Below are 16,882 nucleotides of genomic sequence, written 5' to 3' on the forward strand. Positions count from 1 at the left end.
GGAGGAGGGGGGACAGTCTGGAGGCTGCAGAGATCCAGAGCAGGATTTGGGATCCGGGTTCTTACAAACTGTAAACTCCAGTGGCGTCCGGGACGAATCCTCCTCCCCAGCTGTTGATTATTTTATTTTATTTTGTTGTTGTTGTTATTGTCGTTTTTTTGTTGTTTTTTTTTTTTCCATTTCCCAAGGAATTCAGCTCAAACTACTCCAAGTGGCGGCGGTGGTGGGAATCCAAACCAGCTTTTTCTACCGGGAACGGGGGGGAGAGAGAGACAGAGAGAAAGGGAGAGAGGAGAGAGAAAAACCCAGCGTGGGTGGGGAGGGTGTGCGGGGGAGCCCGGGGGGAGACAGAGACCCCGGTGAGGGGATCCGGGATCGGGGCAGGTGACAGAGACCCCGGTGAGGGGATCCGGGATCGGGAAAGGTGACAGAGACCCCGGTGAGGGGATCCGGGATGGGGGCAGGTGTGAGAGACCCCGGTGAGGGGATCCGGGATCGGGAAAGGTGAGAGAGACCCCGGTGAGGGGATCCGGGATCGGGAAAGGTGACAGAGACCCCGGTGAGGGGATCCGGGATCGGGAAAGCTGACAGAGACCCCGGTGAGGGGATCCGGGATCGGGGCTGCTGTGAGAGAGACCCCGGTGAGAGCGATCCGGGATCGGGGCTGCTGTGAGAGAGACCCCGGTGAGAGCGATCCGGGATCGGGAAAGGTGACAGAGACCCCGGTGAGGGCATCCGGGATCGGGGCAGGTGTGAGAGACCCCGGTGGTGACGATCCGGGATCGGGAAAGGTGACAGAGACCCCGGTGAGGGGATCCGGGATCGGGAAAGGTGAGAGAGACCCCGGTGAGGGCGATCCGGGATCGGGGCTGGGTCCCCGGTGGTGACGATCCGGGGATCGGGGCTGGGTCCCCGGTGGTGACGATCCGGAGGTCCGGGCTGGGTCCCCGTTGAGAACGGTCCGGGCTGCTCGGGGATGGTCTGAGAGCCCCCTCTGAGGGCGATCAAAGATCCGGGCTGCTCGGGAGGGTCCTGGGCAGTGTGAGAGTCCCCGGGCTGCTCGGAGAGGGTCGAGGGTGGTGTGAGAGTCCCCGGTGAGGACGGAGGGCGGTGCTAAAGCCCCCGGTGAGGGCGATCCGGGGCTGCTCGGGGGGATCAGGGCCGGTGTGAGAGTCCCCGGTGGTGCCGGTCCGGGCTGCTCAGGGAGGGTCGAGGACGGTGAGAGCCCCTGGTGAGGGCGATCAATGATCCGGGCTGCTCGGGGAGGGTCCTGGGTGGTGCGAGAGCCCCCGGAGAGGACGATCCGGGCTGCTCAGGGAGGGTCGAGGACGATCCGGGCTGCTCGGGGAGTGTTTAAGAGCCCCCGGTGAGAACGGAGGGCGGTGCGAGAGCCGCGGGGAGGAGGATCCGGGCTGCTCGGGGAGGGTCCTGGGCAGTGAGAGAGCCCCCGGTGAGGGCGGAGGGTCGAGGGTGGTGTGAGAGCCCCCGGGCTGCTCGGGGAGGGTCCCCGGTAAGAACGATCCGGGCTGCTCGGGGAGGCTTGAGGACGGTGAGAGTCCCCGGTGAGGGCGATCCGGGCTGCTCGGGGAGGGTCGCGGGTGGTGTGAGAGCCCCCGGGGTCTCTACTCTTCCTTCTGCTCCTCCGGGCTCGCTGCGGGCTCTGGCCCCGCGCCTTCCGAGGGCTCCTCGGCTTTGGCGGTGTCTCCGTGGCTCTCCCCTCCCTGCTGCTGCTGCTGCTGTTTCTCCTCCTCCTCCTGGCTGCCCGCGGCTTCTCCTCCCTGCTCGGGCTCGCCGCCCTCCTGCCCCTCCTCGGGGGGCGCCGAGGGCTGCAGCCCCCCCGGCGGGGGCTCCTCGCTCCTGCCCTGCTCCTCGGTGGGCGAGGAGCCCGAGGAGTCCCCGGCTTCCTTCTTGTTCTTGCGGAAGGAGATCCCGCTCAGCTTGAAGGGTTTCTTGAAGGAGAATTTCTTCTTCTTTTTCGGGGCGTCCTTGGGGGTCGCGGCCCCTTCGCCTTTGGGCTCGGCGGGCTCGGCGGCGGCCGGGGCGGGCTCGATGCTGTCCGCACCTCCCGCTTCGCCCTCGCTCTCCTCCTTGGGGGGTTCCGCCGAGCCGTTCCCGTTCTGGGGGGGCGCCTCGACCCCCGCCTTGGGCGTCATGTCCCCGTTGTAGATCACGTGGCCGTTCTCCTGCGGAGGGAGCGCGTCAGGCACCGCCGGGACCCCCGAGCCCCCTCCCCAAAACCCCCGCACCCCACAACAAAGGGCGCCCGGCCGGGAGAACGGGGGGCACCGAGCACGGGGGATCCACCCGGGAAAACGGGGGGCACCGAGCACGGGGGATCCACCCGGGAGAACGGGGGGCACCGAGCACGGGGGGATCCACCCGGGAGAACGGGGGGCACCGAGCACGGGGGGATCCACCCGGGAGAAGGAGACGGGGATGGGGGCACCGAGCACGGGGACAAGGGGGGGGTTTGGAGCCGCTGGAAACGGGGAGCACCGGGCACAGAGCGGGGCTCCCCCGAGGAAAGGAGCGCACCGGGAGGTGCCGAGCCACAAAAAGGGGGTGCAAAGGGCCTGGCTTGGGGTCTCACGGGGGGATCCGCTCGGTGTGGGGGGGGCCCAGCGCGCTACCACCGGGCGGCGCCCGCGCTCCACTCCCGGTACCGGGCGCGGCGGCGGCGGCGGACGGGACCCGCCCGGTGCCGGGGGGAGCCCGGGGCGCGGCGCGGGCGGTGCCGCATCCCCCGGTACCCGCCGGGCTGGAGAGTCCCCCCGGGGGCTGGAAGGTTCCCCTCGGCCCCATCACGGCCCCAGCACCGCGCCCTCCCCGCCGCGCCTTTGTCCGCGCCGCCGCCCGTCCCGGCGGGGCGCACGGAGCCCCCCCGGTGCCCCCGGTACCCACCTGCCCGTTGGCTTTGGCGGTGTCGGCGTCGCCGCCCGCCGTCTTGGAGCCCTGGCTGCCCATGGTGCGGCACTTGGGGAGGTGCCGGCCCCGCCGCGGCGGCTGCGCTGGGCGGGAGTGGGGCGAGCCCCCCGCCGGTCCCTGATAAGGCGAGGGGCGGGGGCGGGACGGTGCCGAGCCCGCCCCGGGGGCGGGGGGAGCGCGCTGGAGCCGCCGCCCCGCCCGCACCGGGGGCTTCTGGCGGCCGCCGAGCCCCCGAGCCGCCTGTGCGGCCCCGAAGGTCGGGGCGGGTGGGGTGGGGTCACCCCCGCTCCTGGGTGGGGTCTCACGGCAGCTCCGTCACCCCCGCGGTGCTGCTCGCCCGTCCCTGACGGCTTTGGGGTGTCTGTGCCTCGGCCCCCATCACCCTTGGGTGCTGCTCACCCAGCCCTGACACCCTGAGGGCGCTGCTCACCCCAAGCCCAGAACCCCCGGGAGCCTCTGCCCTCATCACCAGCACCCCTGCAGTGCCCGTGCCCCCAGCCCCGGCACCCTTGGGGTGCTCTCACCCCAGCCCCGGCACCTTTAGGGTCCTGTTCACCCCATCCCTGTCACCCCTGGGGTGCCCTCACCCCATCCCTGTCACTGTGGGACGGTCCCACGGTGCCACTTGGCCCCTTCCTGTCCCCCCCAGGACTGTCGTGGTGCAGCGCTGTCACCCCATGGTTCTGTCACCCCAGGGTCCTGCTCGTCCCAGCCCCATCATCCCTGGGGTGTTCTGCTGTGGGGACGGGGCCCTGCTGTGGGGACGGGGCCCTGCTGTGTCCCCCTGTGTCCCCCCTGTCCCCCTGAGCAGCCTGGCTCACGCACAGGGAGGTTTTCCCCCTCTGGGTGATTCCTCCTCTCTGATTTCCCGGAATTGGAGAACTGAGGGGAAGGGAAAATGGGACTGAGCTGCTGGGCTGTTTGCACTGGATCCCTGCCAGGACCCAGCAGTGCCATTCCCTCCCTGCAGCACCCAGACACTGCTGGATTCACTCAGTGCTCCCCAAATCCCTTTTTTTCCCTCCCCAGCCACCAACGCTCCCCGAGGGCAGCTCCCAAGCGCCAAATCCCGAGCTCTGCGCTTTCCCTGCCCTTTTCCAGGCACTCTGCTCCCACCAGGGCTGGCAGCACCCCCTGTCCCCAGCACCCAGCTGTGCCACCAGCCCGGCAGCATCCAAGGCCAGACCGAGAGGGGAAAACAATGTCCCGCTGTGTGTGAAGCACCAACAAGGTCATGTTTTGTCTCTGGCCTCCCTCCCTCCCCCCTGCACACGGCTCAGCCCCGGCAGAGCGAAATTGCTGTTAATTAAAACAGGCGGCATCTTCCTGATTGACTTTTGGGTGCGGGTTGATAAAGAGCCCTTGGCCGGCTGCCGGGCTGGCCCTGAGGGCTCGGGGTGTCCCCAGCAGCCACGGGAGCTGGGCAGGGCGTTCCCTGCTGGGAACAGAGCTCCAGGGAGGCTCCTGCCTTCGGGAGGATCGGGAGTCCGGGACACTGGGGGATTGCTGGGCACACGGTGTTTGTTCCCGGTGCCAGCTCCAGGCTGCTGCTCCTGGGGGAGGAAAAAGGGCTGGGGAGAACTTCCTGGTGTCCCAGCAGCCTTGGGAGATATCCACAGTGGGTTCACACTTCTCTTCCCACCTTCATTTCACTCTGGAATGCGAGCAGGCCTTGTGCTGCTGTGCTGTGCCATCCCATCCCAATTCCATTGTGTTCCACACCATCCAATTCTCTTCCATCCCCATTTCATTTTGTCCCATATTGTCCTGTCCCATCCCATCCTGTCCCTATACCATTCCCATTTCATCTTGTCCCATAACACCCTGCCCCATCCCATCCCACCCCATCCAACTCTCTTCCATCCCCATTTCATCTTGTCCCATATTGTTCTGTCCCTATCCCATCCCATCCCATTTCATCCTGTCCCATAACACCCTGCCCCATCCCATCCCATCCCATCCCACCCCATCCAATTCCCTTCCATCCCCATTTCATCTTGTCCCATAACACCGTGCCCTATTCCATCCCATCCCTCTCCCATCCCACTCCCTTCCCATCCCATCCCATCCTGTTTGGTGCCATCCCATCCCGTTCCACCCCATCCAACTCTATTTCATTCCCATTTCATCTTGTCCCATAACACCCTGCCCCATTCCATCCTGTCCCTATCCCATCCCATCCCCTTCTGGCTGTGCCCAAACCACCTCAAGCACCTCCAGCCCTCACAGCACCCCCCCAAATCCATCCCTCCACACGACAGCCCCAAGACATTCCCGTGTCCCATCCCAAAGCCACGGGAAGCCCCAAATGGGACTGGCACCAGCAGCTCCACCTGGACCGTTCCCTCTCCTGGTGGCAGCCCCAGTGTGGCTCTGGTTGTTGGGATGGGCACCCCAAAGTGCTCCCTGTGCTTGTGGGGAGGAGTTTCCTTGCATTTAAGGGGGTTTATGGGGCTGGGATCAGCAGCCACCCCATGGACACTTCACCTGCTCCGTGTTTTTCCATGCCCTGTCCCAGAGGAGCAGGGCAGGGGTGTGATGTGTGCAGCACAACCTGCAGCAGGGCTGGGCAGGACGAGGGACACAGCCGGGGGTGACAGTGACAGTGACAGTGCCCACCCTGCCAGGCCCTGCTGGAAGAGCTTTCCCAGCTCCTTCCATGCCCAGGAGTTCCCTCCCCATCCCGGCTTCTCCAGTGGATCCTCTCCCGCAGGGCCGTGGTTATAAACACCCAACTCCCGGTGGATCCTCCCCTTCCAGGGCACATCTCTGTCCTTCTGTCCTTCCCTGCTCCTCCCTGCCCGGATCTGCTGCCCCTGGAGCTCCAGGCCCTGCCTGTCCCCAGGCACATCCACGATGGATGGAGCTTTCCCTGCTCCTGCCTTTTCCGTCTTCCAGCTTTCCCAGTTTTCCCTGCTCCCAGCTTTTCCAGCTTTCCCAAGTCCCAGTTTTTCCACCTCCCAGATTTTCCATCTCCCAGATTTTCCAGCTTTCCCAGCTCCCACTTCTCTCAGCTCCCACTTTTCCCGGCTCCTACCTTTCCCAATTCCCAGTTTTTCCTAGCTCCCAGCTTTCCCAGCTTTTCTAACTCCCAGTTTTCCCAGCTCCCACCTTTCCCAGCTCCCAGTTTTCCCAATTCTCAGTTTTCCCAGCTCCCACCTTTCGCAGCTCCCAGTTTTCCCAATTCCCAGATTTCCCAGTTTTCCCAGCTTTTCCAGCTCCCAGTTTTCCCAGCTCCCACCTTTCCCAATTCCCAGTTTTCCCAGCTCCCACCTTTCCCCCCCTTTCCCAGCTCCCCACGTGCCTGGGGACGCGTGGTGACCCCACGGTGGAGGACACAAGGACCCATCAGAAACCAGAAATCACCAAACTCCACCATAACCCAACCACCACCAACCCCTCCCAGTGCAAACCAGTGCAAACCAGCGCCCACCAGCCCCGAGCTGGGTCCCAACCCTGCCCTGCTGCCTCCTCCAGGGACCTGGGCATGCTCCAAATGCAGCAGGAGCTTGGGAAGGAGCAGGAATTTGGAGGAGCCCCGCAGACAGACAGACAGACAGACGGACAGATTAGGGTCTGTCTGCTCCTCCGGCAGATGGACAGGCAGACAAATCTCGGCTGCTCCTGCCCGCCAGGCCAGATCATCTCGGATGTTGTTTTCCACTTTCCAGACCTACTTAAACTGCGGCTGATTATTAATTTATTGGGTGTTAAGGAGGCTGCAGGGCAGAGCTGGGAGCTCCGCAGAGGGGCAGGAGGGACCGGCCCAGCCCCGAATTCCCCCGGTCCTTAACGAGCAATTAGGGTAATTAATTATTCATGGGCCCGGCTCATCCTCTCCGGGATTTTATCCCGAGTTAAAGGGGCCCAGCCAGGGCGAGCGACAGCGCTGGGAATAAAAGCAGAGGGATTTCCACATCGATTTATCAATAGCGAGGGAATTAAACTAATTAGATCTCTCCGGGGAGAGAATTCCAGCGGGGAGAGTTGGGCTGGAGGGATGGGGGAGGCTTCTGCCAGCAGGGCAGGGATGGGGACAGGCCCTGGGGACAGCCCAGAGCTGCTTTAGGGTCTGGGGGCTGCCCCTGTAGGGTCTGGGGGCTGCAGTGATGGGGACAGCCCTTGGGGACAGCCCAGAGCTGATTCAGGGTCTGGGGGCTGCCCCTGTGGGGTCTGGGGGGTTCTCCTGTAGGATTTGGGGGCTGCAATGATGGGGGCAGCCCTTGGGGACAGCCCAGAGCTGCTTTAGGGTCTGGGGGCTGCAATGATGGGGACAGCCCAGAGCTGCTTTAGGGTCTGGGGGCTGCCCCTGTAGGGTCTGGGGGTTCTCCTGTAGAGTCTGGGGCTGCCCCTTCCATCCTGCAGCATTTTGGCCTTCCCAGGACATGGAAATTCCCCTGGGATGCTCCAGGTTTGCATCCCACGGGGGTCCAGGGCGAAGGGGCTGAGCTTCCCCAGCTGCAGCAGGAAAACCCTCGGTGCTGGGGGATTCCTGGTGGGAGCAGGGCCCAGCAGGAGGAGCGGGGAATCTCTGCCCTGTGCCAAGCAGAAGCTCCGGGCACAGCTCATGGTGCACCTGGGAAAATCCTCCTGGAGCAAGCGCAGCTCTCCTGGGAATCCAGCAGGGCTCCCAAATCCTTCCTGCCCTGGGCAGGGCTCCAGCCCGGGAGGCTCTGCAGAGGCTCTGACTTCCCATAGAAACCATGAAAGGGCCCCTTCTTGTGTTTGCCAGAGCCCCAGCCATTTTTGGTTGTGCAGATCCCATGGCAACCAGCGCCTTCTGCAACTGCGCTCGCTGCTCCCGGGCTGCCGCTCCCCTCCTGTGGGATCATCCCGTGGGACCAGCCCCAGCCCAGGGCCCTTCCCAGCCCCTCACCCCCTGCCCTGCTCCTGCTGAGGTGCTGGGAGTGACAGAGCAGGGAAGAGAGAGGAACCTGCTCCTGTCTTATCTCGGAGCCCATCTGCCCCTCCTTGGGCTCAGGAGCTGGGATTTTTGCAAACAGAGCCCAGCCCCAAACCCAGAATTGGGATTTTTGCAAACAGAGCCCGGCCCCAAACCCAGAATTGGGATTTTTGCAAACAGAGCCCGGCCCCAAACCCAGAATTGGGATTTTTGCAAACAGAGCCAGGTCCCAAACCCAGAATTGGGATTTTTGCAAACAGAGCCAGGTCCCAAACTCAGAATTGGGATTTATCAATAGCAAGGGAATTAAACTAATTAGATCTCTCTGGGGAGAGAATTCCAGCGGGGAGAGTTGGGCTGGAGGGATGGGGGAGGCTTCTGCCAGCAGGGCAGGGATGGGGACAGCCCAGAGCTGATTCAGGGTCTGGGGGCTGCCCCTGTGGGGTCTGGGGGCTGCAGTGATGGGGGCAGCCCTTGGGGGCTGCAAACAGAGCCCGGCCCCAAACCCAGAATTGGGATTTCTGCAAACAGAGCCCGGCCCCAGCCCCAAACCCCTCCAGGCTCCCCCTCAGGCCGGGCTGTGCGCCCCAGGGTGACAATGGGGATGCCGTGGGACACACTCTGGGGCAGTTTGGGCGTTTTGGGCATCAACACCCCCACATGGCCTTTCCCAGCCCGCAGATCCCTCCTGGCACAGGACAGGAGCCCCCAAGGCCCTGGCCCGCTCATCCCCCGTTCCTTATCTCCCTCTCCCGGCTGATAAGCGCTGCCTGACCCTGAGCTGCGGCTCGGCAGCTCTGCAGAAAGCCGGGAATGTTCATCCAGCGGGGCTGGGGGGGCTCTGCTGCCCCGGCCCGGGCAGGGACAGCGTCCCGAGCATCCTTCCTGCCCACGGGGAAGTTTATAACGGGAACAAAAGCCCGGCTCGCTCCAAGCGCGGCTTTTCCTGTGCTGTTTCCTGGCTCCCGCACGCCACGGCGGGACACGACAGGACAGGAGGGGTGGGTGTGATTTGGGACCCCGATATCCCAGCCAGCCCTGCCCTCCGGCCCCGGGGAACCATTCCCGTCACTGCAGGGCTTTGTCCAAACCCCTGCAACTCTCCTGGAGCCCCTGGAAGGGCTTTGAGCCTTCCCCTCTGCAGGTGGGCACCCCCGGCTCTCCCTTGGGGCATCCCTGGGCTCTCTCTGGCAATTCCAGAGCCTCCCGGTGCCCCAGGGGCTGCCGGCGGCTCCGCAGGAGCGGCCTCGCCTGGGCCGGGCACACAGGGACAACCCCCGCGACCGCTGGGTGCCCATCCCAGAGACCCCAGAGACCCCACAGATCCCAGAGACCCCACAGATCCCAGAGACCCCAGAGATCCCAGAGATCCCAGAGAGCCCAGAGAGCCCAGAGAGCCCAGAGATCCCAGAGACCCCAGAGACCCCAGAGATCCCACAGACCCCAGAGATCCCACAGACCCCACAGACCCCAGAGATCCCAGAGACCCCAGAGATCCCAGAGACCCCAGAGATCCTACAGACCCCAGAGACCCCAGAGATCCCAGAGACCCCACAGACCCCAGAGACCCCAGAGATCCCACAGACCCTACAGGTCCTATGGATCTCAGAGACCCCACAGATCCCACAGACCCCACGGACCCTACAGATCCCACAGGTCCCACAAATCCAACAAACTCCACAGGTCCCACGGACCCCACAGACCCTATAGACTCCACAGGTCCCACGGATGCTGCAGACCCCACAGACCCCATAGACCCCACAGGTCCCACGGACCCCACAAACCTCACAGATATCCCAGGTTCCACAGTTCCCACAAACCCTACAGACCCCACAGTTTCCACGGACCCCACAAACTCCACAGACCCCCAGTGATCTCACAGACCCCACGAACTCCACAGACACCACACAAACCCCACAGATCCCAGAAACGCCCAGAGATCCCACAGGTCGCACAGACCCTACAGACACCACAGACCCCACAAAACCCACAGACCCCTCGGACACCCCACCGCGCCCCTCCCGCCCCCTTTCTTTGCCCGGTCGCCGGGCCCGGTGGCCGCCGCCGGCCGGGAGTGGGAGCGGAGCGGGGCCGGGGGCAGCAGGACCGGGCGCTGCGGGGCAGGGACCGGGACCGGGGCAGGGACCAGGAACGGGGCTGGGACCGGGCCCGGGCGCTGCGGGGCCGCGCTGCCTCCCCCGGGAGCCCCGCGATGTGAGGGCCCCTTTCTCCCCGGCGCTCAATGCGGTTTTTTGTTGCGCTGCCGGGGCCGATAGCGCCGAGCGGGGACAGACAATAGGTGTCATTGTTCCCTTTCAGCGACATCTGACGGGCCCGGGCGCGGAGAAGAGGCCGCTGTGTGCCCGGGATGAGGGGGGAAGGGACAGCACGACGGACAGGGACACCCAAACCGACCCTGGGTGCCGGCATGGACAGCACCGGAGGGATGCTGGAGTCTAAAATCACCTCGGTTTGGGTTATAAGGGAGTTTGAGGAGCGTTCAGGTGATGGGGGTGCTGTTTGTGGTGCTGGGAAATCAGAGCCACGGAGTTCCCACCCTGCTCGTCCTGTGCAATATTAATTATTAAACCTCATCAGGAACCTGTAACAGCAGCACCACCAACGCTCCCGGCGCTGCTCCCTCTCCCCCAGGTCCTGGCGGTGCCTGAACCCTCGGGAAATGCGGGCAAAAACCTCACCCCGAAATCCCACACGGGAGAGGTGGGGCAGGGGCTCCAGAGGAGCCGGGAGCAGAGCCCGGGCTGGGGAATCCCGGCCATGCCAGGCCCGGCTGCAACTTTCCACCAGAAATCCCCTCCTTCCCTTCATCCCGGGCTGGCCCCGGCCGCGATTGCTTCATCGCCGCCCGCAGAGCTCCCCCTTGGCCTCCGAGCAAACCGGGAGCAAGCGCAGAGCTCCGGGGGGGGGGGTTTGGGGAGCGCTTTGTGAGCTCCCATCCCGCTGGGAGCGGGCACAGAGGGGTTTGGGACCCTCCGGAGTCAGGCGCTGCTCCCACCGCCCTCACTCCCGCTGGGCTCTCAGGGTCGGGGGGTCCCCCCTGGCAGGGGCTGCGCAGCCCCCCCGGTCCCGGCCGCTCTGGGTGAGCCCCCGGGGGGGTCTCCAGCCGCTTTCGGGGTCGGCCGGGGAGGGCTGGGGGCAGCGGGGCCGTCCCCGCCCCCACGGCTCGCAGGGATGCAGCGGCGGATGCAGCTCGGGCAGACTTGCATGGCCGTAACCATGGCAACGGCAGCGCGGGGGGATGCGGGGGGATGAGGAGGGTGGGAGGGGATCGGGGAGAGCCGGGGGGACCGGGGGGAGCCGGGGCTGCAGCGCTGCCATCGCACCCAGGCTCGGCCCGGCCGCGTCCGGGGTCCCCCCACATCTGGATTTGCTCACATCTGGGATCCGGCTTTCCCCGGGTCTGGATTCACCCATTTCTGGATTCACCCGCATCTGGTTTTACCCAGGTCTGGCTTTTCCCAGCTCTGGGCTCGCCCAGGTCTGAGTTCGGCCCCCCCAATCCGTTTTTTTTCCACGTCCAGATTCACCCCACATCTGGGGTCACCCCACATCAGGATCCCCCACACATCTGGCTTCTCCCGGGTCTGGGTTCATCCCCCATCTGGCTTTCCCCAGCTCTGGGCTCACCCCACATTTAGCTTCACCCCACATCTGGCCGCACCCCAAACCCTCCTGGTCCCCTCTCCGTGTCCCCCGGGCGGGTTCCCCGCACTCCGCAGCCGCCGGGCACGGGGATGTGCCCCCATCCCGGCCTTCGGGGGGGTTCAGAGCCCCGGGAGGGGCGGGCGGGGCGCGGGGGGGGCCCCGCGGGTGCCACCAAAGCCGCCGCTGTTTGTTTTGGCGCGGCCGCGCTTCGGCTCCTGATTCCCTTTGAACCGCGGCCGTTTTTCCTCTCCAGGACTCTGAACCACGGGGTGCTGCCCCCCAACCCCCCCCAGCACCACGAGGGGCTGCAGAGACCCCTCCCCACAACAGGGAACGGGACCCTGATCCCCTGCCCGACGGGATCCCGCTCCTGCCAGCGCTGGGGACACCACGGGGACACTGGGGGTGGCCGTGCCAGGCCCGTGCTGCCCACCTGGGCTGGGCCCCCCCGGCCGGCCCAGCCCCCGCGCCGCCAGCCCCGGCCGCGTTTGGCAGCGCAGCGGCTCAGCCGGAGAAAAGCCTGCGGCGCTGGAGTGACCCACTAACCTTCTTCTCCTGAAAAATGCATGAAATGCAGGCGGCGGCCGCGGGGGCTCGCACATGCACCGGGCGGGCACGGGCGGGGGCTCGGGTGGGCACCGGGGTGGGCACCGGGGTGGGCACACGGGAGCCCCCTCCGGGGAGGGAAAGGGGGGTGCGATGGTCGGGCTGCCCAAATTCGCCGCAGATTTTGGGGTGAGGTTTTTCCCTGGGGCTGGCGGGGTTTGGGTTGGGTTTGGCGGGGGTGGCACGGGGCAGCGGGCAGCAGGACGTGGGCACGGCGTGGCGGAGAGAAATCCCCCCGGAACGGCAGCTCCAGGGACATCGCAAAGAGCCATCCCCGCTCCTCGGTGCCACCCGAGCGTCCCGCGGGTGGCACGGGACGGTGGCACGGTCCTGGCAGGCGGGCACAGCCTCGCCCCGGCGCTGCCATCCCAGCCCTGACCTCGTTTCTCTGCGGCTCCTCCTCGCCTCGAACACGCCCGGAGCAGATGGCAGCGAGCCGGGAGGGGCAGCGGGGAGGACGCAGAGCCCCCGCGCTCCGAGCACCCCGTGTGTCCCCGCCCCGGACACCTCCCCGGGCTGGCAAGGGTTAACAGCTCCTGTCGCATGCGGCTGATTTAATTTCGGTCTCGTTTGCATGGCTGATTGCGGCTGCAACACCTCCGTGAAGACGCGGGGATATTTTTAGCTGCTCTGGCTGAGGCTGAGCGGCCTCCGGGCAGCCCCCGGGGCCGTGTCCGACCCCAGCGTCCCCTCGGAGAGGGACAAACACCCGCGGCCTTGGCTGGGAAGAGAGGAGGATTTGCAGGATTAAAGTTTTGCCTTTGTTTCTGCGGTCACAGCCCCGTCTGGAGAAGGAGGAACAACCCCGGCAAGCGGCAGCAGCGCAAGCTGGGTTGAGTAAACAACGGAGCTGCTCCATCCTCGGCCGGATCCGTGGTTCCCATCCTTTCCCCTCCGAAATTCCCAGCCTGGCCGCCGCGTGCTGCCGCCGCCGCCACCCGAACAGGCTGAGAAAGGAGGAAATCACAGCTCGGGGCTTTCCAGGGCCTTTTGGAAATCCCTGGGGCTTCCTGCGGGCTCCCAGCCCTGACTCACCGGGCACGGGGGGCGAGGCAGGGCTGGGAGCGCCCTCGGGGGGCTCCGCGCTGCTGCCCCGGCCCCTCCAGCCCCACGCGTGTCCCCCCGGGCAGGTGGCAGAGCCAGCAGTGTCGCCACTCCCCCCGCCCCCGGCTAATTAGCATAAATTGACACTGACTAATTAAGCGTCCGCCTCATTAGAGCCTGGATGCCGCATCCCGGGGAGATGTCCCGGTATCAGCGCGTCCCACCCGCGCCAGGCAGCGGCCACCGCTGTCCCCCCCAGCCCTGTCCCCGTCACTGTCCCCATCCCACGGCCCTGGCGAGGCTGCCAGCAGCGATAACGAGATTGGCTCCTGATCCACTTATTCCTGGCTGGAGCAGCCGCTCCCAACACCCGCAGGGCGCTGAACCCTCCCGGCCCCGGGGAGGGGAAAAACCCGGCTGGTCCCGGCCCAGGAGGGGCTGGTGGGGACACACGGGGAGCCGAAGCCTCGGGGGAGGTGCCGCCATCAGCAGCACGGCCCTGGGGAGCAGCAGAACGAGCAAATCTTGCATCAGCGTGGAAGGGAGATAAGAGCCCGGCCCAGCCCTCACCCGGAGCCGGAGGGAGCGGCGGGGAGGGGATGCTGGAGTGCAGGGGAAGGTCACCCCAAGGCGGTGACACCCAGCTCGGCGGGAGGAAGGAAAAGGAAAATTTTTCACTTCCCTGTTGGCGGGGGCCCCGCTCAGGTCCCGTCCTGCCGCTGCCACCGCGGCTGAGTCACCGCTTTTGTCACCGGGTCCCCCCCCCCGCCCCGTCCGACCGGTTTGGGGGGGACACCCTCGGGCTCAGCGTGGGAATGTCCTGCCCTCAGCAGCACCCCCGAGCCGGGAGCAGCCCCGGGGGCTCTCGGCTGCCCAAAATCTGCGCTCGGAGGGGGTGGGGATGCTCAGGGAAAGCTCCCGCTCGTCCCCAGCGCCCTGCGAGCCGTCCCCGAGCGGGGATTGGGAAACTGGGTCAGCGGGAGAGCCCCAAAAATGATTGGAATCGGGGAATTGCCGCTCCCTGGGGTGAGCCCCGGGGCAGATCCGATCCGTTCCGTGCTTTTCCCGCTGAGCTGGGAGGGAGCTGCCGGTGGAACGGCGACCCCCGGGACGGGGACGGAGCTTTGGGGACCGGGGGGGGCGCAGGGACCTGGGACAGAGGTTGGGGACACGCATCGAGGCCGGGTCCCTCCGTGTGGAGCTGGGGAAGGATGGAAAAGCCGGGAATGCTGAGCCGGCGGGCAGGAAGCGGGGCCGGGGCAGGAAGGCAGCCCCGGCTCCGGGCTCGGCGGAAAAGCGGAGGAAGAGCGGAGGAAAGGCTCGAGGCCACGGTGGTGGCGGCGGGAGCAAGCCCGGCCCCGGCCAGGAGCGGTCCCGGTGCGCGTTGTCCCCGCGGTGGGACCGAAACTCGCCCGTTCCCGGCTCCAAACGCCCTTCGTGGGCTGCAGGCCCCGGCGTGCCCCGTGCCAGCCGCACCTCGGGACTCGCAGCCTCGTGGGAGATCCCAAAAGTGGCGAACGGGACCCTTGGGACGCCCCTTTGGTGGCCGTGGAGGTGGCACTGCCACTGAGGGGTGCCCGGCTGGGGTCGGACCAAGGGCTGGAACCTCCTGGGGTTTGGGGTGAGTTTGGGGCTTATCGTGTACTTTAAGAGTTCTGTGAGGGCTTTTGGGGCTCAGCCTGGGATGGGGCTCAGCCCCATTGCTGACACTGCCCCCCTTCTTCTCCACATTTTGGGAAATGCCCCAACAAACGCCCCCCAGAGCCTCCATTCGCCACCTTTCAGCGCCTCCAGCTCAGACCAGCGGGAACATTCAGCTCAAACCGCCCTGGGGCCGTGTCTCCCCCATGCCCAGGATGTCCCCACGGTGTCCCCCATGCCCAGGATGTCCTTGCGGTCTCCCCCATGCCCAGGATGTCCCCGCGGTGTCCCCAGCCCGGAGCACCGGACCGGGAGCACCGGGAGCCGCCGTCCCCGCTCCTGCCGGCTCGGGAGCGGAGCTGTTCCGTGTTTCCAGCGGCTGCCGGGGAAAATGGCAGCGGAAGCGGAGGGGGCACCACGGGCGGGAGGCTCCATCTGGCCCCCGCCTCGGAGCCGCCATCTGGTCCCTGGTCCCCGCAGGAGCCGCTGAGGGGGGCCCGGGGCGCTGCGGGCGCTGTCCCCGCTGCCCTGCGCGGCTTTGGTGGCCTCGGGTGATGGGAGAGGCCTGGGGGGTCCCCTCCAGCTCCTGGGGCCCCACCGCGGGCTCGTTTGAGTGAGGAAATGAGGACGTGGGTGTCGCTGTTAATGAGGATGCGCGGGTGCTAATTAAGGGGTTGTAATTACGGCGGGACGGGGTCGTGGCCTGCCCAGGTTTTGGGGTTGTTGTGGTCAGCTCGGCTCAGTGCAGCAGCTCCAAAATTTGGGTGTCCCAAGGGGACCCCGCGGCTCTGGGGGGATGCTCAGGGGTGCCCCAGCCCGGGGGATGCTGACAGGATCAGCTCGGGGATATTTTTCCCTCCCTGATGCTTTTCCCCACCTTTGTCTCACCCCGAACCTGCTGCAGTGTGAGTAAATGATTCCATAATTAACCACGTTGGGGATCTGGCTTTATTAATGTAAAAAATCTTTATTAGGGAGGAATTAAAGCCGCCGGTCTCTGGGTACAGGGTGGCACAGCTCAGATGGGATCACCTTTGGTTTTGGGGGATGCTCCTGTCCCTTCCCACCTTCTTGTCCACATCAGGAGCTGCTGGGTGCTGGATTTGGCAGTGAAGCAGCCAGGGACCGGCTGGGGGTTTGGGATGGATGAGGAGGAGCTGGGAGGTCTCCAGTGAAGGGGTTGAGCTGCAGGATCCCCCAGAAATGCGGGGTGCAGAAGCCGAGGATCTCCAGGAATCCAGGATCCAGCAATCCTTCATCTGTGCCGAGCTGGGCTGGGCCAGGCTGGAATTGGCTGCTCGGAGCTCCCAGGAACTGGGATAAGGGTGGGAACCGCGGCCTCCCAGGAATGCTGGGATGGGCTTTTAGGGGAAAACGAGCACTTCCCATCAGCTGCATCCGCTGGGAAGCGGGAGGGGATTCCCGGCGGGCAGCAGGCGGGTGAAGCTTTCCCATTTCGGAGGGAATTTCTGCCGGCAATTTTGCTCCAGCGTGGCCGCTGTCCTGGGGCTCCGTGCTTGGGGACACCCCAGGATGTGTCCTGGGGTTGCTGTCCTGGGGTTCCGTGCTTGGGGACACCCCAGGATGTGTCCTGGAGTTGCTGTCCTGGGGTTCCGTGCCTGGGGACACCCCAGGATGTGTCCTGGCAGATGTGAGCTCCCTGTCCCCGCTGTCCCCCTGGCCGGGGGACCCCAGGCTCGGGTGGGATTGGCCACAATTCCTGCACTTTGATGCCACCTCCTCCTCCTCCCCGGGGATCCTCGCTACCTGCGGCAAACCTGCCCCTGGCATCTGGCTGCTAATCCCGGGATTAGCGGCCGCGGGGAGCGGCAGATGGAGCCCGGGACCCCCCCGGGGTGACCACGGCAGCCGAGCCCCCGGCGGAGCCACCTCCGTGGTGCTGCCGGGGGAATTCCCAGCGGGATCCCCCCCAGCCCGGGACATCATCCCCGCGCTGGGAAAGCCCCGGTTCACGGGAAATGAGACGGTGACAGCTCTGCCCGCCTGCGGGAGCGGCGTTTCTGGGAAAGCCGAGAATCCCCGTGTCCAGCCCCCCGAAATACCCGCAGCGCTCTCGGGGTGGGAAAAAGGGAAGGA

At 65.8% G+C, this 16,882-nt stretch overlaps 2 protein-coding genes and 1 long non-coding RNA gene across 3 annotated transcripts; 1 reads left to right on the forward strand and 2 right to left on the reverse strand.

Annotated features, from left to right (window-relative positions):
* Positions 1–161: 161 nt before the first annotated feature.
* MARCKSL1 (MARCKS like 1) lies at positions 162–3,070 on the reverse strand. The gene is made up of 2 exons (XM_071453532.1): positions 2,902–3,070; positions 162–2,183 (listed from the first exon to the last, which is right to left on the reverse strand). The coding sequence occupies exons 1-2, from the start codon at positions 2,962–2,964 to the stop codon at positions 1,623–1,625; spliced, it is 624 nt and encodes a 207-aa protein (XP_071309633.1). The 5' UTR covers positions 2,965–3,070; the 3' UTR covers positions 162–1,622.
* A 4,732-nt stretch (positions 3,071–7,802) lies between these two features.
* Positions 7,803–10,153, reverse strand: LOC139603084 (collagen alpha-2(I) chain). The gene has a single exon (XM_071453531.1). The coding sequence runs from the start codon at positions 10,132–10,134 to the stop codon at positions 8,554–8,556; it is 1,581 nt and encodes a 526-aa protein (XP_071309632.1). The 5' UTR covers positions 10,135–10,153; the 3' UTR covers positions 7,803–8,553.
* Positions 10,154–11,110: 957 nt separating this feature from the next.
* On the forward strand, positions 11,111–15,718 carry LOC139603086 (uncharacterized). The gene is made up of 3 exons (XR_011683567.1): positions 11,111–12,125; positions 12,880–14,765; positions 14,907–15,718. It is a non-coding gene; the product is annotated as an uncharacterized lncRNA (long non-coding RNA).
* Positions 15,719–16,882: the final 1,164 nt, after the last annotated feature.

The sequence above is a fragment of the Agelaius tricolor genome, unplaced genomic scaffold (genome assembly GCF_023055355.1).
Source record: "Agelaius tricolor isolate 1412-34295 unplaced genomic scaffold, bAgeTri1.0.p SCAF_36, whole genome shotgun sequence".
Lineage (NCBI taxonomy): Eukaryota > Metazoa > Chordata > Aves > Passeriformes > Icteridae > Agelaius > Agelaius tricolor.

What these genes read in the sequence shown, in the direction of transcription:
- MARCKSL1 (XM_071453532.1), bottom strand. Translation starts at nt 2,964, where the DNA reads ATGGGCAGCCAGGGCTCCAAGACGGCGGGCGGCGACGCCGACACCGCC. An exon ending in CCGCCAAAGCCAACGGGCAG is followed by an intron (nt 2,184 to 2,901) that starts GTGGGTACCGGG and finishes CTCCCTCCGCAG; the next exon opens with GAGAACGGCCACGTGATCTA.
- LOC139603084 (XM_071453531.1), bottom strand. Translation starts at nt 10,134, where the DNA reads ATGACACCTATTGTCTGTCCCCGCTCGGCGCTATCGGCCCCGGCAGCG.